We start from the raw sequence: 20241 nt of genomic DNA on the forward strand, positions 1-20241 counted from the left end.
GGAAGGACTGATGCTGAGGCTGTAACTCTGATACTTTGGCCACCTCATGCAGAGAGTTGACTCATTGGAAAAGACCCTAATGCTGGGAGGGATTGGGGGCAGGAGGAGAAGGGGACGACAGAGGATAAGATGGCTGGATGGCATCACCAACTCGATGGACATGAGTTTGAGTGAACTCCGGGAGTTGGTGATGGACAGGGAGGCCTGGTGTGCTGTGATTCATGGGGTCGGAAAGAGTCAGACAGGACTGAGCGATTGAACTGAACTGAAGGATTATATAACAACAATGTATCCTGCTTGAGGACAGTTTCTCTTTCCTGAAAACCTTCTGGCTAATTCTGTTATCTTAAAATGTAAATTATGGGAGTGGGTCTAGTAAGATCTTTACAACCTCAAGACATTCTTTTGATTTATTGTAATTACTAATTAAAAAGTACATAACTCCCTTGCTAACACTAGTGAGGGGGGCACTCTCTGTCCACCTTCTGATGTGTGTGTCAGAGGTTTTCTCTGTCCCTTTTCATATTTTAATAAAATTCTGCTACACAAAAGCAAAAAAAAAAAAAAAAAAAATTGCTTGGAGAAATATCAACAACCTTAAATATGCAGATGATACCACTCTTAAGGTAGAAAGATAAGAGGCACTAAAGAGCTTCTTGATGAAGGTGAAAAAAGGAGAATGAAAAAGCTGGCTTAAATCTCAAATTCAAAAAATGAAAATTGTGGCATCTGGTCCCATTACTTCATGGGAAATAGAAGAGGAAATAATGGAAACAGTGGCAGATTTTATTTTCATGGGCTCTAAATCATTGCAGTGACAGCTGCCATAAATTAAAAGATGCTTGCTTCTTGGAAGAAAAGCTATGACAAACCTAGACAGCATATTAAAAAGCAGAGACATCACTTTGCCAGCAAAAGTCTGCCTAGTCAAAGCTATGTTTTTTTTCAGTAGTCATGTACAGATGTGAGAGTTGGACCATAAAGGCTGAGTGCTGAAGAACTGATGCTTTTGAACCGTGGTGCTGGAGAAGACTCTTGAGAGCCCCCTGGATAGCAAGGAGATCAAACCAGTCAATCTTAAAGGAAAGAAAAGAAAGAAAGTGAAGTCGCTCAGTCATGTCTGAAGCTCTTTGTGACCCCATGGACTGTAGCCTACCAGGGTCCTCCATCCATGGAATTTTCCAGGCAAGAGTACTGGAGTGGGTTTCCATTTCCTTCTCCAGGGGATCTTTCCGACCCAGGGATAGAACTCAGGTCTCCCACATTGCAGGCAGATGTTTTACCATCTGAGCCACCAGGGAAGCCCTCTAAAGGAAATCAACCCTGAATACTCATTGGAAGGATTGATGCTGAAGCTCCAATACATTGGCCACCTGATGGGAAGAGCTAACTCACTGGAAAAGACCTCGATGCTGGGAAAGATTGAGGGCAGGAGGAGAAGGGGCCAACAGAGAATAAGATGGTTGGATGGCATTATTTACTTAATGGACATGAGTTTGAGCAAACTCTGGGAGATAGTGAAGGACAGGGAAGCCTGGCATGTTGCAGTCCATGGAGAGTTAGACACAACTTAGCCAATGAACAACAACAATCAGTATTCTTGCCTGGGAAATCCCGTAGATAGTGCAGCCTGGTGGGCTACAGTCCATGGAGTTGCAAAAGAGTTGGACACAGATTAGTGACTAAACAACAACAACAAAAATTCATTTCTTTCTGATGCAGAATTCACTTTTACCCAATTAGAAGTAGGAGCTATATCATATGGAGAAGGCAATGGCACCCCACTCCAGTACTCTTGCCTGGAAAATCCCATGGACGGAGGAGCCTGGTAAGCTGCAGTCCATTGGGTCGCTAAGAGTCAGACAGGACTGAGCAATTTCACTTTCACTTTTCACTTGCATGCACTGGAGAAGGAAATGGCAACCCACTCCAGTGTTCTTGCCTGGAGAATCCCAGGGACAGGGGAGCCTGGTGTGCTGCTGTCTACGGGGTCACACAGAGTTGGACACGACTGAAGTGACTTAGCAAAGCATAGCATAGCATATCATGTTTGGAAACTATAAAGCTAAGTTATAGAATTTAAAATTATATCTCTATCCCATTTGAGCTTTCATTATTTCATTATTTATTTTGTTTAGTTTTCTTCTTAGGGGACAATTTCAATGTCTTCAATGTCTTACAATTTCAATGTAAGGTTAGTTTTCAATCATAAATTTGCTAAAAGCTTCAAAAGTGATAGTCTTTTTTTTCGCCACATCATTTGTTGAATAAATTCATTAAAGATTTCCAACTTTCTAAATAGAAGAAATCAAAACATACAGGACCCATTAAAAAAAAAAAATCACTGTTGTGAGGACAGCAGAGATTGACTTACAGACCAGTTACTCAAGACTTCAAACATTTCTAATGTCTGCTTAATGGTGGTCAATAACAATAAAGTATAAACTGCCATGCTTGCTTTTTAAAAAACTGTTTTCAACATCAGCTTCTCTCAGTTTGTTTGGGTAGGCAATTTACACTTGCACTGTATTTATATAACTGTTCCTCGCTGAAGCATTTATGTATCTTTAAAAAATATAGCATTTTTATATGTACATTTTTATAATACAATATAAATGTAAACATATAAATTTTGTGTCAGCTATGATTCAGCAGTTTTAAGTCTAAAGTTAATAAAGGGATGTGGGCCACCAATGTTTCCTTACTTAATAAAATAGTCCAAAACACCTTAATTTTAATTTTTATGAGCTATCCCATTTCCATTATTAAAAACATGATTTCTGTCTGTATACACATGAAAATAGATTCAGATTTTTGGACACTTCAAAGTATATTTTGTGTATGACCTTTATATGCTTGTTATAAAAGTATTTTAAGTTCAAAGCAGTATTATACTTGCTAATAATTATCAATATTTTAATCTTGCTGTACTTTTCATCAGAATTCCTAGGACACTTCCCACTAAAGATATTAAGACTCTAGAAAAATAAAAGACGACAATTGTTCACTAAATAAAAGCAACTTGGGGGTGGGAAGTAGAAGCTGTTTGAGAGTATACAACCAAATCATAGTGTACATTTAAATTACAAAATTTCTTATTTTTTCAGTTTAAACAATTCTTAAAATTTCCTTTCAAAAAGCATATTGATTATATATTAAACACGTATCAAATATTGCAAACATATTTTTCTCCTTTTACTAGAAACCCCTGTCCCCCTAAACAAAATCCTAGTGAAATAGATACTGGGTGTGTGCTCAAAGCCTGTGCACGTAGGCTATACGTAGGTTTGGTCTGCTGTGTTTCCTCTGAGTAAAGAATTAGAAATGTATGGCCTGCAGCCTGTATAACTGCACCTTTGTGGAGCTTGCTATGTAGGAACATATTCTTCATATAATTTTTAAAGACCTTTTCTTTGCCAAAAAATGAATCATGTTCATTACAGAATAGTTGGAAAATATAAAAAAGTACAGGAAAAAAAAACCCCTGTAATCCTACCACCTAGTGATACCTACTGATGATACTCTGGTGTGTTTACTTCCTGTCCTTCTTTTTACACAAACAAAAATATAAAAGTATACCTACAAAAATACGATTATGCTGTTTACAGAGTTTGAGTTCCTGCTTTTCTCAATGGATCAAATGTTCTTGGTTACTTCCCTTTCTCCTTATATGTTCTTTATAAAAATGTATGATTAATGGCCAAAAATATCTTCATTGAATGGATATAGCATAAGGCAAAATAAAGAATGGCATTTATAATTTTATAGCTTTTAAAGTTTGTGTAAGTGTACTTACTTTGTGTAAGTAAAATTTAGTTTTTTGTTTTTTTTTTTTTTTACCAAAATTGTTATATAAAATAAAACCTTAAAAGCTATAACATTACAGATATCACATTTTTGACAACTGATGTCTCTCAGCATGCTATTCAACCGGTGGTACAAAGCCTCTTTATGGTTCCATAACTCCTCAAAGGCTGGGGAGGGTCAACAAGATAGGCACTGCACGAGATATGACGTTCCCATGTTTCAGGTCATGTCCCAAGGTCCATTTGAAATTGAATCTGTAATGTCACACATGGATAACTGAAGGTCTGCTTGTAAAGTCCACATGCTGAACTCCTACAAGCTGTAAAACAGAGTTGATGGGTTTATGATCCAACCTATTCCTATCATGGTGTATAAAATGGATGTTGTTACCTAGAAGAGAATAAGAATAAAAGGTAAAGGTTAACATATAGGGTTATTCATTAGATGTACTGCTTTCTAGAATCAGAGCAGTATTTTAACTTCTAATTAGTCCAAATGAAAAAGTTATTTACCTGGAGTACATAGCATTCTCCATATAATGAGGCAATAAATTTTAATTAAGGTAGTAAAGCATGACAAAAATTATGGTTAAATAAGGTTGGTACTTAATGCTTTATGAGCTCCAAAGGGAAAGACTCTTAAATTATAACCTTCTGTTCAGTTCAGTCGCTCAGTCGTGTCCAACACTTTGCGACCCCATGAATGGCAGCACTCCAGGCCTCCCTGTCCATCACCAACTCCCGGAGTTCACTCAGACTCACGTCCATCGAGTCAGTGATGCCATCCAGCCATCTCATCCTCTGTCGTCCCCTTCTCCTCCTGCCCCCAATCCCTCCCAGCATCAGAGTGTTTTCCCGTGAGTCAACTCTTTGCATGAGGTGGCCAAAGTACTGGAGTTTCAGCTTTAGCATCATTCCTTCCAAAGAAATCCCAGGGCTGATCTCCTTCAGAGTGGACTGGTTGGATCTCCTTGCAGTCCAAGGGACTCTCAGGAGTCTTTTCCAACACCACAGTTCATTAAATGTAATTAAATAAAACAGCTTGTCAGACAGATAGGAAGAATATGGAACTAGTGTACATATCAAACCAGAAAATCATCTGTTTCTTAAATGTGATAACAGAATAAACCACTTCCTTAAAAAATTTACTCCTAATTACCAATTTAATAGCCTACACATATTATAACCATAGACTAAAAGAGGCTGAAAAATAAGAGCATTAAGACAATCAGTTATGTAATATATTTCTTCTACATGCTCAAATGAAATAGTAGTATAATCTAGATCCTGTTTACTTTAATTCTTGGAATCAAGACCAGAATTTTAACATAAAACATTAGATTACTAAATATCATAAGAGGCCTGTTTTCTGCATTGTACCTATATGCTATCCACACTAACCATTGTCGATTAAATATCATAAACCCACAGATACCACATTTTTGACAACTGATGTCTCTCAGCATGCTATTCAACCAGTGGTACAAAGCCTCTTTATGGTTCCATAACTCCTCAAAGGCTGGGGAGGGTCAACAAGATAGGCATTGCACGAGGATATGACATTCCCATATTTTAGGTCATGTCCCAAGGTTCATTTGAAATTGAGAGAATCTGTAATGTCACACATGGACAGAAAAACATCTATTTCTGCTTTACTGACTATGCCAAAGTCTTTGACTGTATGGATCACAATAAACTGGAAAATTGGATCATAAACCCATCAACTCTGTTTTACCACTTGTAGGAGTTCAGCACGTGGACTTTACAAGCAGACCTTGAGTTATAGGCTTTTTATCAAATAAGTTCAGTTCAGTTGCTTAGTCGTGTCCGACTCTTTGCGACCCCATGAACTGCAGCATGCCAGGCCTCCTTGTCTATCTCCAACTCCTGGACTTTACTCAAACTCATGTCCATTGAGTTGGTGATGCCATCTAACCATCTCATCCTCTGTCATGCCCTTCTCCTCCAGCCTTCAATCTTTCCCAGCATCAGGGTCTTTTCAAATAACTCAGCTCCTCCCATCAGGTAGCCAAAGTATTGGAGTTTCAGCATCAACATCAGTCCTTCCAATGAACACCCAGGACTGATATCCTTTAGGATGGACTGGTTGGATCTCCTTGCAGTCCAAGGGACTCTCAAGAGTCTTCTCCAACACCACAGTTCAAAAGCATCAATTATTTGGCACTCAGCTTTCTTTATAGTCCAACTCTCACATCCATACATGACTACTGGAAAAACCATAGCCTTGACTAGATGGATCTTTGTTGGCAAAGTAACGTCACTGTTTTTTAATATGCTGTCTAGATTGGTCATAACTTTCCTTCCAGGGAGTAAGTGTTTTTTAATTTCATGTCTGCAGTCACCATCTGCAGTGATTTTGAAGCCCAAAACAATAAGTCAGCCACTGTTTCCACTGTTTCCCCATCTGTTTGCCATGAAGTGATGGGACTGGATGCCATGATCTTAGTTTTCTGAAAGTTGAGCTTTAAGCCAACTTTTTCACTCTTCTCTTTCACCTTCATCAAGAGGCTCTTTAGTTCTTCTTCATTTTCTGCAATAAGGGTGCTGTCATCTGCATATCTGAGGTTATTGATATTTCTCCCACCAATCTTGATTTCAGCTTGTGCTTTGTCCAGTCCAACATTTCTCATGATGTACTCTGCATATAAGTTAAACAAGCAGGGTGACAATATATATAGCCTTGATGTACTCCTTTTCCTATCTGGAACCAGTCTGTTGTTCTGTGTCCAGTTCTAACTGTTGCTTCCTGACCTGCATACAGGTTTCTCAAGAGGCAGGTCAGGTGGTCTGGTATTCCCATCTCTTTCAGAATTTTCCACAGTTTATTGTAATCCACACAGTCAAAGGTTTTGGCGTAGTCAATAAAGCAGAAATAGATGTTTTTCTGGAACTGTCTTGCTTTTTCGATGATTCAGCAGATGTGTGATCTCTAGTTTCTCTGCCTTTTCTAAAACCAGCTTGAACATCTGGAAGTTCATGGTTCACTTACTGTTGAAGCCTGGCTTGGAGAATTTTGAGCATTACTTTACTAGCGTGTGAGATGAGTGCAATAGTGCAGTAGTCTGAGCATTCTTTGGCATTGCCTTTCTTTGGGATTGGAATGAAAACTGACTGTTTCCAGTCCTGTGGCCACTGCTGAGTTTTCCAAATTTGCTGGCATATTGAGTGTAGCACTTTCACAGCACCATCTTTCAGGATTTGAAAGAGCTCAACTGGAATTCCATCACCTCCACTAGCTTTGTTCGTAGTGATGCTTCCTAAAGCCCACTTGACTTCACATTCCAGGATGTCTGGCTCTAGGTGAGTGATCACACCATCATGATTATCTTGGTCATGAAGATCTTTTTTGTACAGTTCTTCTGTGTATTCTTGCCACCTCTTCTTAATATCTTCTGCTTCTGTTAGGGCCATACCATTTCTGTCCTTTATCGAGCCCATCTTTGCATGAAATGTTCCCTTGGTATCTCTAATTTTCTTAAAGAGATCTCTAGTGTTTCTCATTCTATTGTTTTCCTCTATTTCTTTGCATTGATCGCTGATTCTTACCTCTCCTTGCTATTCTTTGGAACTCTGCATTCAAATGGGTATATCTTTCCTTTTCTCCTTTGCTTTTCACTTCTCTTCTTTTCACAACTATTTGTAAGGCCTCCTCAGACAGACATTTTGCTTTGTTGCATTTCTTTTCCATGGGGATGGTCTTGATCCCTGTCTCCTGTACAATGTCCCAAACCTCTGTCCATAGTTCATCAGGCACTCTGTCTATGAGATCTAGTCCCTTAAATCTATTTCTCACTTCCACTGGATAATCATAAGGGATTTGATTTAGGTCATACCTGAATGGTCTAGTTGTTTTCCCTACTTTCTTCAATTTCAGTCTGAATTTGGCAATAAGGAGTTCATGATCTGAGCCACAGTCAGCTCCCGGTCTTGTTTTTCCCGACTGTATAGAGCTTCTCCATCTTTGGCTGCAAAGAATATAATCAATATGGTTTTGGTGTTGACCATCTGGTGATGTCCATGTGTAGAGTCTTCTCTTGTGTTGCTGGAAGAGGGTGTTTGCTATGACCAGTGTGTTCTCTTGGCAAAACTCTACTAGTCTTTGCCCTGCTTCATTCTGTACTCCAAGCCCAAATTTGCCTGTTACTCCAGGTGTTTCTTGACTTCCTACTTCTGCATTCCAGTCCCCTATAATGAAAAGGACATCTTTTTTGGGTATTAGTCTAAAAGGTCTTGTAGGTGTTCATAGAACCATTCAACTTCAGCTTCTTCCGGTGTTACTGGTCGGGGCATAGACTTGGATTACTGTGATACTGAACAGTTTGCCTTGGAAACAGAGATCATTCTTTCATTTTTGAGACTGCATCCTAGTACTGCATTTCAGACTCTTTTGATGATTATGATGGCTAGTCCATTTCTTCTAAGGGATTCCAAAATAAAATACTTGGTTAACCGTGATAAGATATTTGTATAAATAAGTAAACCCAGCTCTTTCCTTAAAGGAGCTATAATTTTTCCAAAGTGTAGTATCAAAATTTTCTCTTTATTAAGTCTGTTCCCATCCTGGCACACAAATGATGCTTTCTGTGTGCTCTTCATTCTTAAACAACAGAATGCATGCTCAAATGATGTCAAAACTTAAAGATGAGGGACTCAAAAAATAATGCCTTACAAGTCTGAGGATGGAAATAATTCATTCAGAAGTATGACTCAATGTCATTCTAGGAGAATTTATAGGATTCATTCTCATAAAACAAGGCTTGTTTTTTGGCTAGTCTAACTAGTGTAAATCTGTGAGAAGAAAAGGGAGATTAAATAAAATGAAAGATTTTAGCTAGCTATAATGCTTCAGCAGCAAAAAGTTACAATACTTGGTCAAAATCTTCCTTCTAAAGACTTCCTTTTAGACATGTGGAATTTATTAAAGTAAATGTTAATTTTATAACTTGGAGCAGCTACACTCACTAATATGGACAGTTTTAAAGACAAAGAAGAACCAAGAAAAATTAGTTTATGAGACAGTGAGTTAGGCTTTTTGGGTGTTCAATACTTGAACATGGTTGAGCTCCAATGCCCAACCATTTAGCAGAGGGAAGCCAAAGGAATTTTAGGTGGTCCAAATTGATCAGTGAAGCTACTTATAGATCAATGGAACAGGACAGAAAGCCCAGAAATAAACCTAAGCACCTATGGTCAATTAATCTATGACAAAGAAGGCAAGAATACACAATGAAGAAAAGACAGTCTCTTCAATAAGTGGTGCTGGGAAAACTGGACAACTATATGTAAAAGAAATTAAAACATTCCCTGATACAATATATAAAAGTAAACTCAAAATGGATTAAAGAAAGACCTAAAGATAAGATTGCATACTATAAAACTCCTAGGGGAAAACAGAGGCAGAACACTTTGACATATATTAGAGCAATATCTTTTGGATCTACCTCCTAGAGAAATGCTGCTACTGCTAAGTCACTTCAGTCGTGTCTGACTCTGTGTGATGCCATAGACGGCAGCCCACCAGGCTCCCCTGTCCCTGGGATTCTCCAGGCAAGAACACTGGAGTGGGTTGCCATTTCCTTCTCCAATGCATGAAAGTGAAAAGTGAAATCGCTCAGTCGCTCAGTCGTGTCCGACTCTTAGCGACCCCATGGACTGCAGCCTACTAGGCTCCTCCATTCATGGGATTTTCCAGGCAAGAGTACTGGAGTGGGGTGCCATTGCCTTCTCCACTAGAGTAATGAAAACAAAACAAAAATAAGCAAATGGGTCTAGTTAAACTTAAAAGCTTTTGCACAGCAAAGGAAACCACAAACAAAATGGAAAGAAAACCCACAGAATGGGAGAAAATATGTAGAAATGAAGCAACCAAAAGGGATTAATCTCCAAAATATACAAACAGCTCATGCAGCTCAAATCAAAAAACGAACAACCAATCAAAAATGGGCAGAATATTTAAAGAGACATTTCTCCAAAGATGTCATACAGATGGCCACAAAGTACACGAAAAGATGTTTAACACTGTTACTTATTAGAGAAATGCAAATCAAAACTACAATAAGGTATCTCCTCACACTGGTTTGAATGGCCATTATCAAAAAGTCTACCAACAATAAATGTTGGAGAGGGTGTAGAGAAAAGGGAATCTTCTTACAGGGTCAGTAGGAATGTAAACTGGTACAACCACTATGGAGAACAGTATGGAGGTTCCTTAAAAAACTAAATATAGGGCTTCGCTGGTGGCTCAGTGGTAAAGAATCTGCCAGCCAATGCAGGAGACATGGGTTCAACCCCTGATCCAGGAAGATTCCACATGCTGAGCAGCAACTAAGCCCACATGCCACGACTATTGAGCCTCTGCTCTAGAGCCCCAAAGCCACAACTCCTGAGCCCACAGGCCACAACTACTGAAGCCCTATAGTAGGGCTTCAGTGCTACAGTGCTCCGCAGGCAACAAGAAAAGCCCCCGGAACGAGAAGCCCGTGCACCTCAACTAGAGAATAGCTGCCACTTGCCACAACCAGAGAAAAGCCTGCATAGCAACAAAGACCTAGCACAGCCAAAAATAAAGAAATAAAAAATTTTAAAAAACCCCAAGAACTACCATATGATCTAGCAATCCCACTCCTGGGTATGAATCTGGAGAAAACCATAATTTAAAAAGATACATGCACTCCAATGTTCGCTGCAGCACTATTTACAATAGCCAGGACATGGAAGCAACCCAACGTCCATCAACAGAGAAATGGATATAGAAGATGTGGCACATATACACAATGGAATATTAGCCATAAAAAAGAATGAAATAATGCCATCTGCAACCACATGGATGAACCTAGGGATTATCATACTAAATGAACTAATCAAAGAAAGAGAAATATCATATGACATCATTTACATGTGGAATCTAAAAAAAATGATACAAATGAACTTATTCACAAAACAGAAACAGACTTCAGCTTATGGTTGCCAAAGGGGAGAGATGGGGGGAGGAATAAATTAGGAGTCTGAAATTAACATATATACACTACTATATATATAATAGGTAATCAACAAGGACCTACTGTATTGAACAGGGAACTCTACTCAATATTTTGTAATAAGCTACATGGGAAACATAATGCTGAAAAAATCCATTTCCTCTAAGGGATTCTTGCCCACAGTAGTAGATATAATGTCATCTGAATTAAATTCACCCATTCCAGTCCATTTTAGTTCACCTAAAATATAGATGTTTACTCTTGCCATCTTCTGCTTGACCACTTCTAATTTACCTTGATTCATGGACCTAACATTCCAGGTTCCTAAGCAATATTGCTCTTTACAGCATCGGACTTTATTTCCATCACCAGTCACATCCACAACTGGGCTCATCCACAACTTTGACTCTGTCTCTCCATTCTTTCTGGAGTTATTTCTCTACTCTTCTCCAATAGCATATTGGGCACCTACTGACCTGGGGAGTTCATCTTTCAGTGTCATATCTTTTTGCCTTTTCATACTGTCATTAGGTTCCCAAGGCAAGAATACTGAAGTGGTTTGCCATTCCCTTTGCCAGTGGACCACATTTTGTCAGAACTCTCCACCATGACCCATCCATCTTGGGTGGCTCTACAAAGCATGGCTTATAGTTTCATTGAGTTAGACAAGGCTGTGGTCTGTGTGATCAGTTTGATTGGTTTTCTGTGATTGTGGTTTTCATTCTGTCTGCCCTATGAAGGACAAGGATAAGAAGCTTATGGAATCTTCTTGATGGGAGAGGCTGACTGTGGGGGAAACTGGATCTTGTTCTGAGGGGCAGGGCCATGCTCAGTAAATCTTTAATCCAATTTTCTGTTGATGGGCAGGGCTGTGTTCCCTCCCGGTTGTTTGACCTGAGACCAAACTATGGTGGAGGTAATGAAGATAAAGGCGACCTCCTTCAAAAGGTCCTGTGGATGCACTGCCGCACTCAGTGCCCCCGGCCCTGCATCAGGCGCCACCAACCCATGTCTCCACCAGAGACTTCTAGACACTCCTGGGCAAATCTGGGTCAGTCTCTTGTGGGGTCACTGCTCTTTTCTCCTGGGTCCTGGTGTGCACAAGGTCTTGTTTGTGCCCTCCAAGAGTCTGTTTCCCTAGTCCTGTGTAACTTCTGTAATCAAATCTCAGTGGCCTCCAAAGTCAAATTCTCTGGGGGTTCTCAGTCCCTTTGCCAGATCCCCAGGTTAGGAAATCTGTTGTGGGTCCTAGAACGTTCTTAACAGTGCAAGAATTTCTTTGGTATAATTGTTCTGCATTTTGTGGGTCATCTGCTCACCTCCACTGAAATTTTTAAAGAGTATGATAGCCACATACAAATTACCGAAGCATCAGTGATTTTCCCTATCCCAAATACTTGGAATCCCTCAGGCATGGAATGACGGCCACAGTACGTCCAGTAAACAGACAGCAACAATATACAGGAGTGTTTGAAAACCAACGATGTCCCCTGTGAAAGCAGAGCACCCTGACTGCTGCCATGTCCACTTTTACATGGTGGCTACTTTATAAAGAAAGTGGATGGCCTCTTGACTTCTAGAAAGCATGAAAAGCACACTGCTGAAGCTCAGCTTTGATGCTTACCTGGACCTAAAATGAGTGTTCCACCTTGCTGAGCTGGATCTCCTTGAAAATCAAAAAGAGGGCCAGTTACTGCTCTCCACAGGCTCCGAATGCTTCCTGAGAGTATATTTGATTTTACATGGGGGCTCTGTCCTGAAATATTAGGAATTGTCTTTAGATGTTATCATTTTATATTTGACTTGATGTTAAGATAATGTTAGTATTTTTAGAAAACAGTCTCTCTCTTATGTGTTATCTTACTCTTGACTTGCCTTTTTCTCTTCCTTCGAGGAACAGTTTCTCGGCCTTTCACTACCGATGTTTTAGACCAGATAAGTCTTTGTCCTGAGTAACGTAGGGTGAATACCATCATCCGTGCTCTCTGAACTTACTACATGCCATAGCAACCACCATTCACCAAGCTGTGACAACTGAATATGTCTCTAGACAGTGGCAAATATCCCCTGGCAGGGGGGAGGGGTCAAAATTGTCCCCAGTTGAGAACTACTGCTTTAAAAGAAGAAGTGATGACAGACCCAGACAATTTTCTGCCACTGAAAAATGCCAGCTATAGAATTCTCCAACTGGCAGCACTTTCCTTTTTAATCCCCGTGTACATTTGGTTTCGTCTCTTACCTAGTAATAGATAACTACATTCCTCTTCAGATGACATTGTGGCACAGACTACTGTTACATGCTGGTCGAAACTTGTTTACTCTTTCTGGGACCGCAACTAGACATTTCCCAGTCTTCCTGGGGTTTGGTAGGGCTGTATGATTACAATCAAACCAATGAGTAAAATAATGTGTGCCACTTCCACAGCATCTCCTAAAAACCTCCCCAGAGGTGATTATCCATGTTTCTTCTATTAGGTTGGTGCAAATATAGCTGCAGTTTTTGCATTGTTGAAATTTGCCATTTGATTTTGGAATACATTCTTAATAAATGTGGTTATGTTATATATCATTTTAATGCACATTTCTCATTTTATGTTTTTTTGCTAATGACTTATTACTTGCTATTTATTTCATATTTATTTTGGACTATGGAAATGATGTTAGACAACCAAGTCTGAGCAATTTTCTCATTTGAGTTTAAAATGAATCATAAAGCAGTAGAAACAACTCAGTAATGCATTTGGCCCAGGAACTGTTGATTAATGTACAGTGCAGTGGTGGTTCAAGAAGTTTTGCAAAGAAGACAAGAGCCTTGAAGATGAGGAACGTAGTGACCAGCCATTGGAAGCCAACAATGACCAACTGAGATCATCAAAGCTGATCCTCTTACAACTACATGAGAAGTTGCCAAAGAACTCAACATAGGCCATTCTACAGTCATTGGGCATTTGAAGCAAATTGGAAAGGTGATAAAGCTTAATGAGTGGGTGCCGCATGAGCTGACCGGAAATTTTTAAAAATGTCATTTTGAAGTGTTGTCTTCTCTTATTCTATGCAACAACAAGGAAGTATTTCTCAATTGGATTGTGATGTGCAAAGAAAAGTGGATTTTATATGACAACTGGTGATGACCAGCTCAGTAGCTGGACAGAGAAGAGGCTCCAAAGCATTTCCCAAAGCCAAACTTGCACCACAAAAAGGTCGTGGTCACTGTATTCACTACAGCTTTCTGAATCCTGGTGAAACCATTACATCTGAGAAGTATGCTCAGCAAATTGATGAGATGCATCAAAAACTGAAACACCTACTCCTGGCATTGGTCAATAGAAAGGGCCCAGCTCTTCTCCATGATAATGCCCACACATAGCACAACCAATGCTTCAGAAGTTGAATGAATTGGGCTACGTAGTTTGGCCTCATTCGCCATATTCACCTGACCTCTTGCCAACTGACTACCACTTCTTCAGCGGGGAAAATGCTTCCACAGCCAGCAGGAGGCAGAAAATGCTTTCCAAGAGTTCGTTGAATCCCAAAGAATGGATTTTTACACTACAGGAATAAACCAACTTATTTCTTGTTGGCAAAAATGTGTTGATTGTAATGATTCCTACTTTGATTAATAAAGATGTGTTTGAGTCTAGTTATGATTTAAAATTTATGGTCTAAAACATCAATTACTTTTGCACCAACCTAAATACATCCTTTGGAATTTGGATTGACAATGGCAGAGCCACATGATGGAAGAGGCCTGAGTCTTTCCTACTGTGTCCCTCAATTGCTGCTTGGAGAAGCACCCAATAGAAATATCCTTCTTGAAATGTGAATGAATAGGAACTAACCTCATTCTTTATATGCCACTGAGACTTTGAGGTTTAGCTGTAACAACAGTAACTATAGCTACCTCTCCATCTTTGCTTGTCAGTTTTCCTATTTCCTTTCTCACAGTGACTGATACTTTCACTACCTTTGAGTAAAGAAACTACCTGTCTAATAACTTATCCTTTTCCTACCCCTGCCTTTTATTAAAAAAAAATCTGGACTCCACCAATTCTAAGGCCAGAGAGTGACAGAGCAGTGAGACATGGCAGCCCAGGTCTTCCTGCCTCTCCAGGTGCATGTCAACCAGTGTACACCAGTTACCAGTTCCATTTATCTTCTCCTGTGGGAGTCACAGCACAGAGCTAACCCCTCAGCCCTGGGGTCCAGCTTCAACTAGTGCTTTGGGCTTTTTACTTTAATGATTATGCTGCCTTTGACCTGCCTGATTTCTTAATGTATCCAGATAACTATTATTTTCTTCATCTCTCCAACTTTTCTGTTTCTTTCATGTTTATAGGAGGATGGACATTCATTCATCTTACCAAGAAACAAATACATTCTCATTAACTTAGAGACATGGGTAAAGAGACTAAAGTTTATGTTTTTAAGGATTTTATACCTAAAATAAATGTTCATAAATCCAAACTATCCCCTTATGTCCAAAGAAGGGTCATTTAATATTTCTGAAATTTTAAAAATTCAATAGAAGAAGATTCCACAACCTAGAATTTCACAGTCTTGGCTGTAAAGCACAATCTAATTTTGCCAGTATGAATTTAGTTATGTGTAAAACTCCTGTTTGTTTTTTTTTAATTTTTTCCTCTTTACTTTGATTCTTGGACTCAAGACCAGAATTTGAATTTGAAATATTAGATTAAGTATTGTAAGAAGCATGTTTCCTGCATGCACTTATCTGCTGTCTATAGCAATCACTATAGATTTAATACCATAAACTGGCTTATTATCAAGTAAGGCAAAATGAAATATCAGGTAAACCCATTACTTCCTTGAATTTAGTGGCTTTATTTTCTTATTCTTTGTCTTTATAACCTGTCCCATTAATTTTAAATTATTATATTTTATTTTCAATGTTGTTTTCAAGTAGGATTATTCTTAGACTGATTCTAAGACTTGTGCTTTTTCAGGTGGGAACTTTAAAAAATGATTTCATGAGAACCTAATGTTTTCTGTTTGGAAAAAGAGTTGTTTGACACAGATCAAAGGAGTTTAAATGATTTGAATATAGTTTCTTTATAATTATAAGCATGTATTTTGCTTTAAATTCATGTTTTTTTTGCAATTATCTCTCTTTATTGAGGCAATGAATGATGAGGTGTTACTAAAGTAAAACTCACAGTTTATATCAAAAGCAGCTAAATGATAAACAGACCTTACATATGCTGAGGCTCTGATACAGCACAGGAATAGTCTACCAAAGATTAACGTTCACGATCTGTACTGTTGCAATTTCCTATACTAAAAAGAGAGGAGAAAAAAAAGAACAAATTCTCTATCTATGGTACCTCATCATTAGTTTTAATAAAGTTTAGGTCGCTTTCTTCAAAAACATTAGTAAAGGAAGGGATCATGTCAACTCCGCTTCATAAGTAGCAGCTCTGTGATCTGTCCCTCTGTGTCTCTACTTCAGGCCCTGTCATTTCTTTCTAGCCTGTTACTACAAACTTGTCAAGAATACCAATGACAATTGATACCTCCTGTTTGGCACGTTCCAATTGCTTCTCTACCTGGCAACAAGACTTCTCCACTCAAACACTTTTATGACTCCCCCACTGCCTTGAGAACAAATCCAAACTCCTTGGCTTGTTCCCAGACTCAGTCCCTTGGCTGACACAATTCCCAACTGGCTCCTAGGCTCTGGCGAGACATAGAGAACTGCAGTTCTCCAAGAGTCAAAATTTTTCATACTGATGTGCTACTTTCTGTCAGCTGCAGCATTCCCAGCCTTACTTCATCCAGCTAACTCCTTAAAGAGTGAGCTTAGACAACACCGTTTCTAAGAAGACCTCCCAGATTCTTCTCTCCCTGTGCCTTTCTGGTATTACAGGCATTTCTGTATTATAGGTATTGCCAATACATGCTCTCCTCTTTTACAAGCCCTAAGCTGTAATGTAATTAACTGTTTGCTTCTTTCTCCCAGGGCAGATTATGAGCATTGGGAGGGCAGGGGCTGCATCTTTTGTCACAGTTGTCCTGGGAACAGCCAACACAGTGGGTGCCATGGGTGTCATTCTCAACATTTGTTGAGAATAAGTGATCTGGGTTCTAGTTGAGTTCTCTTGCTTGGTATTTCAGAAGCCAAGTTCCTTTTATCTAAAACACATATCAATAGTTCACCTAAAGCTTATGGCACTTTTAATTATAAAGAACTGTGCAAGGGCAGGGAATGTGGACCATATAGAGATGAATAAAACATCAAACCTTTCAACTAACTATTCTACTAATCACCTTAAGTTCGATCATAGAGTATATAATAAAGTACAAGGTGCTATTAAAAAACAATGAGGGAAGCAATTGTTTCTGCTGGTAGAGCTATTTACAGCCCCTTTGAGTTGGGCTTTAGATGAAAACTAACATTTCATCAGTTAAAGAACATAAGAGTGTTCAAAGCCATGTGTTGAGGTATGAAAATATATTAACTTAAGCAATATTATTTTTCTTTTAAATACAAAAGTAAAATATACTCATTGTGAAAAAAAAAAAATATATATATATAAAAGCCACTTTTCTCACTCCTATGTCTTGGGGTAAACATTGCAATGTCTTTTAAAACAATTTTCACCACATACACATATATAATAGTATAGATATTTATGTTTATGAAAATGGTTTTTATTTTCACAAAAATGAAATCACACTGAAAACACTGCTTTGAACTTGCATTTTTTCATTCATTTAGAAATTCACCAACAGCCTTCCATGTCATTACATCCAGGAAATGAATCTTTTAGAGTATCATGAATCTGGACCACTTATTAGAATCATAAAGAGCAGGCTGATTTATGAATTTACCATTTGTTCCCCTATGCATATATATACTTATGTGAAATGTGAAATACACTATTAGCATTTCCTACTTGAGACAGTCTTACCTGAGGAGGCAATTTCTTCACCTCTTTTCATTCCCAATCTTTTATAAATTTCTCTCTCAGGATCAACATAGATTTCATGAGAATACCCAGTTAGTTTACAGAAAGGCTGAAAAAAAAAGTACAGTTGGAATTTTTATCAAGACAAATGAGAGAAAAATAGTGATAATCTGACTAAATTTTAGCAAACTTAGACCCAGGTTCAATCCCTGGGTCAGGACGTTCCCCTGAAGAAGGGAATGGCTACCACTCTTGGCCTGGAGAATTCCATGGACAGGGGAGTGTGGCAGGCTATAAATCCATGGGGTTGCAAAGAGTTGGACATGACTGAGTGACTAACACTTTAGTGATTTAAGTAATTATATAATTTTTATGTCTAAAACAGATTTAGCCTGTTAGGGTCCCAATTGGCTATATACTTACCTCAATATGATGGTAGGATGACTGTCCAATCACTATGAGAGTGACATTTGCTTCCTTTAGGAGAGAAAAAGGACATATACATATTATTAGAAATTATGTTTCCCCTAATTATAACTTCCCCTAATTCAATTCTTTTCTTCCATTTTAATGCCACCTATAGGCTTCCAGAAGAATGGTATGAGTCAAAGCAATTATGCTAAAATATTCAATTAATTCAGATGATTCTTTTGCTAAGTAAGAATTTAAAAATAATAGTAATTCTCTACATTTTCCCAAAAGGCATACATTGAACTAGAATAAAAACTATTAAAGTAGGGTTATTTAATCAGACAATTTTATTCTTTCACATCTCAATTGACAAGGTCTGCTGAAAACAGATCTTAATTTTACAGAAGCTACCAATGCTTTCACTAAAAAGCTAACCTGGGGACAAATCTCTATATGCTTGAAGAAATACACCTGTACGTGGCTGTCACAAGAATGTGGAACTGTAATTCCATTAAGGATACAAATTTTTCACATTTAAGTTATACTAGTAACTTCCTGTAATGAACAACTATTTGGAGTGTCTGTATTATAAAACTGAAGAAAAGAAAATATTTCTAGCATTTCTGTTTTTGGTAATTATGAATCAACATTTGAGAATAGGTAGGTTATTAGGTAACATCAAAATTATTATTATGGTTAGTACTTTTACAGTCAGGCAGTAATGAATAGGACAGAAATACACTTCCAATGAGTCTCTTCCCTTTTTGGAGGTGTTGGGGAGATGTGTGGGATGGTGATAATCTGGATTTGTGAGCGTCTGCGCTGGAGAGGCGGTGCATTCCGCCCCTAATGCCATCACACTCCTCATAAACTGCAGGTGAGTTTCACCAAGCCGCCCAGAAGCGGGGCACGCTGCTGCTCACTCTAGGGAAACTTACTTGTAAGAAACTCTTGGGGATTTTGGCCAGATCTTCTACGTATTCCTTGCAGATGTAACACAGGAAATGCTGAAATCCCAACACAGGCAAAAAGGACAAGTTAGCAACTAACACTCTCGGAGTCAGAAATAACCAAGTACTTATGCGTGACGTAATGCAACACCCAAGACGGTTAGAGATGTCAAGGGTGCCCAAATGTGCACTGAAATTGGGCCCCACGCAGTCTCTGTTAGGCCTCTTCGCTCGCTGAGAAAATGGCCTTGGATTGGCGGGCTGCTTTTCCTTTTCCGTTCAAGGAAGCGAGAGCGGAGTACGCCTTCCAGAAACCTTTAGTGGACGACCACTAGAGGAAGGGTCAGGCCCGGCGGGCTCCGTTCTCTGGTCCTGGACCCTTCCAGAGGCCCGATATAACTCCCCCCAGGGGAGGCCGTGGAAGCAACCTCCATCCCTGCCTGCAGGTGAGGTCCCTGCGCTGGATCGTCCCGTCGCCCGTGCTCACCCGCACGAAGACCACGATAGCCCGGCGCTCTCGGAACAGCTCACCAAACAGCACAGGCCTCCCGGAGGCGTCCAGCACCGGCAGCTCGGCCACGGCGGCGGCCAGGGGCTGCCAGCTCGCGGGGCCGCTTGGGACTGGGGCTGGGGCGGCGTGACCGCTGACCTGCCGCGTGACCGGGGCCTCGGAGGGGGCTGCCATCGCGCCCTACGTCCGAGGGCCCTCGGAGAACGACCGAGCGGGCTCGAGGCTGGGTGGATTGGATCGCGGCCAAGCGGAGCGCAAGGGGCGGGGCTCTCCGCGGGGCGGAGCTGCCCGGGGCCCAGGCTCGCTGGGGAGCTCCGGGGCCTAACCCGGTGCACCCGGTGGTTCTTAGACAAGACCTCGAGAGTCTCCTTTTGACGTGGCTCTGATGGTTCCGAAGCTGCAGAAGGGTACAGAGCCACTCTCGAGTTTTCTGACCCAGCCGCTCGTGGTAGGAAGAGAGACAGAGACGCAGAGAGAGACAGGGAGGCGGGATGGGGGGAGGGCGGGGGCGGAGAGAGAAGGAGAGACAGAGACAAGAGACAGGGTGGGGGGAAGAGAGAAAGAGACAGACGGCGTGGAGCGGGGAGACTGGGGGAAGAGAGAGAAGAGAGAAAAGAGGAGAGCGAGATACCAAAGGCG

At 39.9% G+C, this 20241-nt stretch overlaps 1 protein-coding gene across 8 annotated transcripts; it reads right to left on the minus strand.

Annotated features, from left to right (window-relative positions):
• Positions 1-768: 768 nt before the first annotated feature.
• PRXL2C (peroxiredoxin like 2C) lies at positions 769-19849 on the minus strand. Of its 8 annotated transcripts, none has more exons than XM_070795113.1 (6): positions 19579-19849; positions 19080-19148; positions 18154-18207; positions 17734-17839; positions 12429-12560; positions 769-1076 (listed from the first exon to the last, which is right to left on the minus strand). In XM_070795113.1, exons 1-6 carry the CDS (start codon positions 19774-19776, stop codon positions 1072-1074), a joined length of 564 nt encoding a protein of 187 aa, XP_070651214.1. In that variant the 5' UTR covers positions 19777-19849; the 3' UTR covers positions 769-1071. The 8 variants fall into 8 exon arrangements, with proteins under 8 accessions (XP_070651214.1, XP_019822116.1, XP_019822115.1 ...); XM_019966557.2 differs by lacking the exon at positions 769-1076 and adding an exon at positions 2102-4197 and having other exon boundaries at positions 12429-12470; XM_019966556.2 differs by lacking the exon at positions 769-1076 and adding an exon at positions 2102-4197 and having other exon boundaries at positions 19579-19848.
• Positions 19850-20241: the final 392 nt, after the last annotated feature.

The sequence above is a fragment of the Bos indicus genome, chromosome 8 (assembly GCF_029378745.1).
Source record: "Bos indicus isolate NIAB-ARS_2022 breed Sahiwal x Tharparkar chromosome 8, NIAB-ARS_B.indTharparkar_mat_pri_1.0, whole genome shotgun sequence".
NCBI lineage: Eukaryota > Metazoa > Chordata > Mammalia > Artiodactyla > Bovidae > Bos > Bos indicus.

Bases quoted from the DNA above. Each gene is read 5' to 3' on its own strand.
- PRXL2C (XM_019966556.2), bottom strand. From the start codon at position 19,776: ATGGCAGCCCCCTCCGAGGCCCCGGTCACGCGGCAGGTCAGCGGTCAC. The intron at 17,840-18,153 runs GTAAGTATATAG...TTTTTTTTTCAG, and splicing joins CATCCTACCATCATATTGAG to CCTTTCTGTAAACTAACTGG. The intron at 12,561-17,733 runs GTAAGACTGTCT...CTAATATTTCAG, and splicing joins TGAAGAAATTGCCTCCTCAG to GACAGAGCCCCCATGTAAAA.